This window comes from Hippocampus zosterae, chromosome 1 (assembly GCF_025434085.1).
Source record: "Hippocampus zosterae strain Florida chromosome 1, ASM2543408v3, whole genome shotgun sequence".
In the NCBI taxonomy this organism is placed as follows: domain Eukaryota; kingdom Metazoa; phylum Chordata; class Actinopteri; order Syngnathiformes; family Syngnathidae; genus Hippocampus; species Hippocampus zosterae.
In genome coordinates, this window is record NC_067451.1 from 16,478,810 (window position 1) to 16,488,165 (window position 9,356).

Below are 9,356 nucleotides of genomic sequence, written 5' to 3' on the forward strand. Positions count from 1 at the left end.
AATCGCAGTTTATGTTCATTTCAGAGCTACATCTTATTTGTTCCTGTTATATTGAATTACAACTTTTCATTTTAATGAAACATCAAACAGTTCATTGCACGTACCATTTCCTGAATGGCTGGAAAGAAATCACATGGTTTGTCAAAATGTAGAAATCAAAGGAGAAAAACATCCCTCCATTTATTTTGTAATCCGCTTATCCTCATAAGGGTGCCTATCCCAGCTGTCTTTGGGCAATAGGTGGGGTACACCCTGAATGGGTTGCCGGCCAATCGCAGAGCACACATTGATGAACAGCTATCTGGGTTTACACTCACACCTAGGGACAATTTAGAATGTTCCATTAACCTGCTATGCATGTTTTTGGAATGTGGGAGGAAACTGGAGAACCCGGAGAAACCCCACGCAGGCACAGAGAGAACATGCAAACGCCACACAGGAGCCGGAATCGAACCATGCACCTCGCCGCACTGTTAGGGTAACGTACTCACCAGTTGACCACCGTGCCAGTTGCAGTTTTATAGTCTTATTTGGGGGGGGGGGGGGGGGGGGTTGATTTATTAGAAAATGGCTGGATGGACATCAGTGGTGAACGTTGAGATTTAGACATGGGCTTTGAGTATTATTTGTTGATCTAATCCACCTCTTAATAACGCCATAACGTCGCAAATGTACCCCCCACGCACCCCCCAAAAGAAAAACACTATCAATGGCTACATTCACGCCGCAGAGCGTGTTACAAAACTGTACCTAAAAACACCTTTGCAAATTCGTCGACGATTGTCTGTTGAGTCTCCCTTCCATGCACTCACTCTCTCGCAACGATACAAAAGAGGCCAATGTGTGCCATTAAAGACCGTTTCATGTCTTTGAGGCTATGACCAAAAGTAAAGAAACAGGTTCATCTTCCAATCCATCACCTCAAGAACTCCAATCATCTCCAGTTCAATATATTACTTCACAATCAATTGTCATAAATATGAAAAATGTAACCCTGGTGAACCCAAGAACCCTTTTCTTCTTTGGAAAATTATGAATTATACATAAAATGACTGCTATATGTTCACTGAACACCCAAATATATGTTTTTTTTCTCAAATATTCAATGATTTAATCCCAATTTAAGATTAGGGACAAATTTTACCCTTTGGGATTTAAGAGTAGCATTTCAGTAGAAGAATTTATAGAGGCCAAATCAGATCCCGTGGGTTCTCCAGTGGTTTTAATAAATATCATCTTACTGTACTCACCAGAGATGCGAATGTAGAATCGCGTCTGAGTGTGTGTGCGTGTGTATGTGTGTCTGTGTGTGTGTGTATAATTGTAATTAATAAGCAAAGAATACATTTAGACTGTTAATTTTGACACATGAAAAAAATGTATTCCATTAGCTAATACAAAGGCCATTATTATACCACAATATTATTGTGGTATAATATTGCAATATTTATACCACAATAATCAACACCCATATCGCATTTTGTATGTTTTTTCCAATATCGTGTAGCCCTAATAAGAGTGCGAGAGTGTTCTCGTGCTTGCCGATCCCGGCCCAGTTGTACAACATCTTTTGTTAATAGAAGATCTCTGTTACAGTCAATCCATTACAAGAACAAGTGACGTTTATTTGACGTCGCTTATCTTGTATGTCTTGTCTTTCTTGATTATGAAGTTGCTTGTTGTGTTGACAAAACAATCCTTTTAGTTGCGGACTTTGGCCTTCACCCGTGACGTGATTTTTTTTAACACTGGAAAAGAAAGAAAGCATGGTTGACCAACAATGAGAGGCGCGTGTTAGCTTGTTCGGCGGCCGGTCGGGTGTCAACGATGGAAAGCGGCGAGGACGACAAGCTGCTTGACTTTTCCTCGTCCTCGTCGCCGGCTTCTCCTCCGAACGACGAGTTGAAGAAGCTGCGTTGTTTCAAAGTGTACAAGAGGAGGTGGTTCGTCCTCTTGGTGCTGTGCCTGCTCAACTGCTCGAATGCCACGGTGAGCGAAACCAGCCACTGCTCAGATTAGATAAAGCTCTCCAAAACACACACCTTTGTTTGTAAAATGGGACAATTAATCAGGAAATGATACCGATTACTTTTGTTACGATTGCGGTTCCGTAACACACTTGTAATCAAGCTTTGACGTAAATAAAGTTGCACACCTCTGCAAACTTGTAATACCAGTTGTATTCATTTATTTATTCATTATGTATAATACCATTAATACCATTCCAACCGGGTGAATTACAAGTTAGTATTATTATCCATTCACTTGATTCTTGATACGCATATGTATTCGTTTATAAAAGTGTATTTTAACGTCCTATTTTGTGGTCATGTGATCTACTGAATCACGAGCCAGCCAACAACCAGTTCCTGCATGTTGTGTTGTGAAGGTCAAATTGAGTAGTTGAAAAAGTTAAGAAAAGGCAAGTCAAATTAATTTAAATGGCCCTTCATCACAGAAAAGTCTCAAAGGTGTTCACATGCCTGCAGTTCACAAATATTAATGACATCGCCTCATCTTGACCTCCATGAATCAAGAAGTTCTCTCAAACATTGTGGTAGACTGTTGAAGTGACCTTGGATTTTCAAAAGCAGACTTTATCAATGCCTGCACTGGGCATCGGAACCCAAATCATGACTGTGAATATTTCATACGGGACCTCAAGCAGTTTGGATGAGATTCCTCACCCGTCTTCCTCCAAACCCTTGGACCTTGGTTCTTGTATGAAAGACACACATTCATTAGATAAGAGGATCTTGGACCACCGGCCAACAGTTCAGTCCTACTTAGAAGTGGCTTGACCCAAGGAACCCGACAGTTGTATCTCCCGGATGTGTCTGAATGTGGTGGTTTTTGAAGCTGTGACTCCCAGCCCATTCAGTTCTCTGTGGATGTCTGCCAGATTCTTGAATCTTCTCTGTTTGATAATCCACTGAAGCCCAGGGTCATTTCTTTTGCTGATCCATCTTCTCTTGCCACATTTTGCCCTTCCACTAGACCTTCCATTGATATGCTTGGACATGCGCGCTGAACAGCCAGCCTCCTTAGCCATGATCTTCCGGGGCTGGCGCATTCGCTGAAGGGTATCAGTGATGGTCATCTGGCCAGATGACAAGTCAGCAGTCTTCCCCATACTGAACCGAACCGAGACAATCAAACCAAGCGGGAGCAATTGAATGATACCTGTGACACTCAATTTAAAACATTCATTCATGCCGCGCAAAATTTGGGCTGATTTCTCCACAGTATTCACATTTATCAAAGTCCTCTTTTTGTGGGTTTCATAAGCGAGAAACCCAAATAATGTAAGAATAAACAAATCATACTGGAAATTGTTTAAATGGTGGGCCCCGAATCTATAATCATGAACACTTAATTGAACCTTTTGCATAGAATTGTGGAAATATTTTTTCCCCATGATATTCACATTTTTGGGAAAGTGTCCGTGAGGGTATGTGTGTGTACACGACAAAAAACCAAAACAAAACACTGAAAAAATCTTGAAAAAGGAACAAAATGGGTTTTGCATTTTGACATTAATGGCATAATTTTTTTTACAACTGTTTGATTTCAGAAGTTCCGCTAGCGAGCAGTGCTGTGCTCAGTAAGTTCTTTGTAACCTTCATTGGTCATCTTTGGAATGCATTCATTTCCCAGCTCTGGCTGACCTTCGCACCAGTGGCGGACCAGTCAGCGCAGTACTTTGATGTTTCCTTGGCGAACATCAACTGGTTGTCAGTGGTCTACATGGTGGTGTCTATTCCGCTCAGCTTCGCCACTACCTGGATGCTGGACACTGTTGGGCTGCGCCTCACGGTTTGAAACTGTCGTTAATATTTGTTGGATCCAATGCCACATGCTGTAATTTGATCCTGTTGTGATATGTCATGGTCAACCCAGGTTTATATGTGATGCATCTGCTTTTTTAAACATCAGCTGAAAGACCATACTTTCTTCGGTATCTATTCAAAGACATGTAAAGTATGTGAGATTGTCTTTAATATTTTCCCAAAAATGTAGGTTAGGGTTAGCTAAAGACTGTTTCATTAAAACATATCCAATAGGGTCCTTGAAAACTCGGAATTGTCTGATGTGTGTTTGAAAATGGCAGAAGTTAACCCCTTTATATTAATGTAATCTTCAAGGAACCCAACATACCAGTCTTGTTAACGAAGACAATTTTGTCAAATGGTTCTTGGTTTTCAGCTAACGTGACTTATATTGTATAAGCACGCAAGACAGTTCGTCATCAGTATTTTGTCTGCACTCAGCTGATCCTGGGCTCATGGTTGAACATGTTCGGCGGCATCGTGCGCATCATGGGCGGTCCGCCGGGTACGGCCCTCAAGATCAACTATGCGGTGGTGATGCTGGGACAGACGGTGGCAGCATTAGCGCAGCCGCTCATCATCTTCACGCCCACCAAGATGGCGGCACTCTGGTTCCCGGACCACCAGCGGGCCACAGCCAACACACTGGCCTCCATGGGTAAGGTTTTGCTGTGCCTTATGGTCACCTTTTGTGAAGGAGTGTCTGACTGAACGTTATTTGTCTGCCCAGCCAACCCGCTGGGTATTCTGGTGGCCAACTTGGTATCGCCTGCCATGGTGCACACATCAGATCAAATCCCCACCTTGGTGTGTTGCTCACATACACATAAATAAACACAGACACACACAGACAGACATATTCATGGCTTTCCCTTGCAACCTCCAGCTTTTAACCTATGCCGTTCCCGCCTGCGTTGCCTGTTTCCTGACAACGGTGGGCATCCGCAGCAGTGCCCCGCCCACACCACCATCGGCCAGCGCTGAATTTTCCACCTCCGAACCCTTCGTGCAAGGCGTTAAACTGGTAGGGAGGTGCTGCTACGTGCTTTTGTTACCATCACTGACAATTGTGTGTAGTGCACAACTAAATTTCAGGTGGTTTGTGTCACGCAGTTGCTGAAGAACCGAGCATATCTGGTGCTGCTGCTGTGCTTCGCTTCTGGCGTAGGCGTGTTCACATGCTTCACCACGTTGCTGGACCAGATTTTGTGTGTGCAGGGCTACACTAATGTGAGTTTATCTGAAAAGTTGTACTGTAGTGGCTTGTTTTGACTTTGGACCGTTGTGCCCCAGAGATGAGATTCATTAAAAAAAAGAAAAATAAAATAATGAGTCATAAATATCTAAAGTCATCAGTAAATCGCTAATCTTTCAAGTTTCAGGCATGTCCTAAGTTCCTGTGGCAAAAATGAAATGAAACTTTAGAACTCTTTCCATGATACTTAAGAGGTGGTCTCTGCGCAGTTAAGTCCGTCTTGGGTTTTTGCCAAGAAAGTCCCCCAATTGGCATCTTAAGGCTTCTTAATACGCAGTCGTCACTGTGGCGGCGCTGGACGCAATTTGCCTTTCCACACATTCTGAAAATGTTTTCTGGTTTCAAAGGGTATCGCTACGGCTTGTCTTGGCTAGGACACCAAAGGGTGGAGTTTCCTCTGCATTTTATGGTCACTTCCGGTCGCTGTTTTGAATTTGCGGAACAAGGAACAGAGCGACAGCAATGGAGCCTGAACCAGCTTGAACAAAGGGAAATAGATGGCATCAACAAGCTCCTTGCTTGCTGATGAGCTGTCGATGCCCCCTCGTCAGGTGGATGCGCGTGGCCACCGCCCGTTGGCTAACAAAAACGTGTATTTCTGTTAACGTTTGACACTTTTGACACATAACCTAGGGTACGTATTTTGGTTTAGCAAAGACAGTTTCGTCATAGTAATGAACCTAATGTACGTGGTTAAAAAAAAAAAAAAACTTTCATCCTAAACTAACCTAGCACATGAACTGTATGGGATTTTGTAAGTATTGAAGACAATCTTCTGTACTTTTCAAACAAAGTAAATGAGTCGTCCTCAAATCTAAGTCTCAAGTTATATCGGAAACTTCATTTTGACGGTAGTCAAGTCATGGGAGTCTCTATGCAGGACTTTGCAGGCCTGTGCGCCGCTCTCTTCATTGTGTTTGGCATCGTGGGCGCCGCCTTACTGGGGCTCTACGTGGACAAGACGAAACGGTTCACAGAGGCCATCAAGATCAACATGGGCATCTCTGCCTTGGCGGGCATCGCTTTCTCTGTGGTGAGTACATCTTCCAACTTCATGTGGCCGCTTCACACGATCTGAACACCAAAACCTCCTCAGGTGTGTCTGATGCAGCAGCAGAGCATCGCCGTGGCGACGGTGTGCTCGCTCTTTGGCTTCTTCGGCTTCTCCATTTACCCGGTGGTCATGGAGCTGTCCGTGGAGTGTTCCTACCCGGTGGGAGAGGCCACTTCGGCAGGACTCATCTTCATATCAGGGTACCAAATCAAGTCCCAGTGACGGTTCTGTTACAAACATTATAAATCCTCTAAAAACGGTCCAAACCAACAGGTTAGCCTCATGTAAAGTATTAACATTCTTGCCCAGGTACGCCTGTGCCGAAAATTAGGTGAGCATTTATTCACTCAGCATGACTTAGATTTGTTCTTGGTTTTACTGTTTGGTGCTTTCTACTGCCTTTATTACCGATTTGTCTTACTGTTTATTGTGCGTGTTAAATTGCTCCATGTACAACACTTTGTATGCAGTTTTGAAAGTGCTCTATAAATACTGTTGACTTGACTTATTCTGGAGTCTGGGACCCTAAATTGGCACAAATATAATGTGTCAATTTGGGGGAGTGTTGCCAGTAAAGTAATGGCAAACACTGGTCAACCGCCGATTCCTATTCTGCTCTCGTTTTTTTCTCAATAAATCACCAGTAAGTCACTTTTTTTAGGATACAGTAGCCCACCCACAGGTTGCCGGTATAAAAGAAATACAACAATTTTGGGTCCTCTCATATTCATTCACTGCCTGAGGGTGCTTGTCTTTTTTTCAACTTTGTAGACAAATCCTGTCCATCGTCTACATCGTCCTCCTGCAGTCTTTGGCCACGCCTGTTGCCGAGTCACCACGCTCAACCTGTGGGCTCGCCCCTCAGAGCTGGAAGGGTAACACATCATATTGTGTGTGTGTGTGCGTGTGTGTGTCAAAAAACCTACGCAGGCAAGGGGAGACCAGTCGACCACAAGAAAATGTTCTAAATACTTTTAAGTGAGGAAAGTGACAGTACCGTACTTAAAAAAAAAAAAAATGAAGTTTTTTTTTTTTTTGGTCTCGTTTCATCCATCAGTGCCCATGATGGTGCTAGCAGTGCTGACGACCTTCTTCACCTGCGTCTTCATTATTGTCTTCCGCACCCGGTACAGGCGCCTGGAGGCTGAAGAGGACGTGGCCTACGGGCATAAACGAGACAACCGATCCACCGATCCCACCCCTGCGTGTGTGGACACGTGATCCATAACATAATTTTTAATTAAAAAATTTTTAAGTACCGTATTTTCCACACTATAAGGCGCACCGAAAAGTCTTCCATTTTCTTAAAAGCTGACAGCACGCCTTAAAATCCGGGATGCCTTTTGTATGGTCATTACAGTAATATGTCGACCCCAAGATGGCTCCTTGCTGGAGCCATGCTTACAATGTTACAACTTGCTGTTGGTTCAGTGAACTGTGTCGCTGCGTTATTAAATAAGTTTTTGTTGCAGCGCCTAAAAAAGAGAGCTGTGGTGTTGTTTTTTTTTGAAACACTTTATTAATAGGTTTTCACAGTCTCAACAAATACAGGTACGTCTTTGTCCGTCTCCGTGCCTTCTCTTCTTCCGTTCGACTCGAGAGGGTTCATGACCGCCTTGCAAAAACGTAAATTAACAATTCCTTCAATGAAACTACGAAAATTGAGAATAATGCATCAAAACAGAAAATCAAGTGAGGAAATCACAAAATAAATGCTATAGCCCCACTACCTAATTTATTTTGAGATTTCCTCGTTTGCGCATACAGTACACAACAAAGGAATAAATAAACACTTCTGAGACAGTCCAGTCTTCTCCAATTTACTGACATCTGATCGTTCTGTTGCAACTACGCTCAAGGAAATGCCAAAATAAATTCTGTCGGGGGGCTAAAGAATTTGGTGATTTTCTGTTTTGATGCATTACTGTATTTTTAATTTTTGTAGTTTCATTGAAGAAATGGTTAATTTACATTTTTTTGGAGGCGGTCATCGACGCCTTTCGAGTTAACGGAAGGAGAGAAGGCACGGAGACAGACAAAGACATACCTGCAGCTCTATCTTGTGGATGCATTGTAGATTGCGCACTTATAGTCCAGTGCGTGCAATAATATATATGTGTGACAAAATAGGCCATTCATTAATGGTGCGTCTTTTAGAGCGGAAAATACGGTAGCTTTTAGCAACCACTTGCTGTTTCATGTTCACTTATTGATAACATGACATGCACATGCATACAGTTCAAAGCCAGCTTGGTGGAAACGAAGATCACTGACTGTATTGTAACGACCAAGATGAGTGAAATCTGGAATTTGCACTTTAAAGAAAGGTTTTGTCTATGGAAATTATATTTTTAAATATGTTATTGAAAGCTGATCCTGTTTGAAGTCAGGTATTAAAAATATTAAATTTGACCAATTTTGTAATGTTCATGGAAAAGGTTGGAAATTGAGAAAACGTTCAATAAAAATATTGGAATATAAATTTGTGTGTCTGTGCGCGTGTTATTAATATGATACATTTTTTTGTTAGTGCACACTGCTCCATTAGCATTCTAGCAGTCCCACGTTCCCCCCCCCAAAATTTTTTTTAATAAAATAAAATTTCAAAAAGCAGGTCACCTTTGACCTACGGTGGCACGTGACCTGCATCGAGTTGTTAGCGGTCAGCAGTCTGCAATTGCAGTTTGATCAGAGGTGTTGTGCTACATCATTTATTGTTATTTTCATTCAGAGTTTGTTTCATGTACAGCTCACTGAGAGCATGGGCAAAGAATGGGAATCTGGACTGCATTTTAAAATGGTTCACGTGAGCTACGATCGCGAACACACTGCAAAAGTGCGTCCCATGCCTCCATGTCAGGCCTCCCACAAAGGTAGGCAGTGATTTGCTTTTAACAAACTCACAAACCTTAGTGTCAACTTTATTTTTCAATTCTGTTCATCTTAGTGGCAATTATGAGTATTGTTCATTAGGGCATGTACGGTAACTGTTCGATCGCAGGAGTATTTGCAAGTTTTTTTAGATGCCGATTTTGAATGAAGTCAAGCACAATTTTTATATGAAGTTACATATAAGAAAAACTTTGCAATGAGACAGTAAAATAATAATTATAATGGCAACAATAATACAAATTACACCACCTCCCCGCTACATTTGATACACAGCAATTTTGGTTCGTATGTAAAATGAACACAAATGAAAAATGCTTACTCTAAT

General features: G+C 42.3%; 2 protein-coding genes across 3 annotated transcripts in view; both read left to right on the plus strand.

Moving 5' to 3' along the window:
- The window catches only part of LOC127600451 (heterogeneous nuclear ribonucleoprotein A0-like), a 219,843-nt gene that overhangs the window by 52,366 nt on the left and 158,121 nt on the right, over positions 1–9,356 (plus strand). The window lies entirely within an intron of this gene.
- slc49a3 (solute carrier family 49 member 3) lies at positions 1,563–8,621 on the plus strand. Its single transcript, XM_052064850.1, has 10 exons — positions 1,563–1,989; positions 3,658–3,816; positions 4,272–4,488; positions 4,561–4,637; positions 4,717–4,854; positions 4,944–5,060; positions 5,966–6,118; positions 6,182–6,339; positions 6,911–7,014; positions 7,197–8,621. Exons 1-10 carry the CDS (start codon positions 1,828–1,830, stop codon positions 7,358–7,360), a joined length of 1,449 nt encoding a protein of 482 aa, XP_051920810.1. The 5' UTR covers positions 1,563–1,827; the 3' UTR covers positions 7,361–8,621.

Excerpts from the sequence above, each read along its gene's own strand:
- slc49a3 (XM_052064850.1), top strand. The coding sequence starts at position 1,828 with ATGGAAAGCGGCGAGGACGACAAGCTGCTTGACTTTTCCTCGTCCTCG. Across the intron at positions 1,990-3,657 it reads TCAACTGCTCGAATGCCACG|CTCTGGCTGACCTTCGCACC; the intron begins GTGAGCGAAACC and ends TTCATTTCCCAG. Across the intron at positions 5,061-5,965 it reads GTGTGCAGGGCTACACTAAT|GACTTTGCAGGCCTGTGCGC; the intron begins GTGAGTTTATCT and ends GTCTCTATGCAG.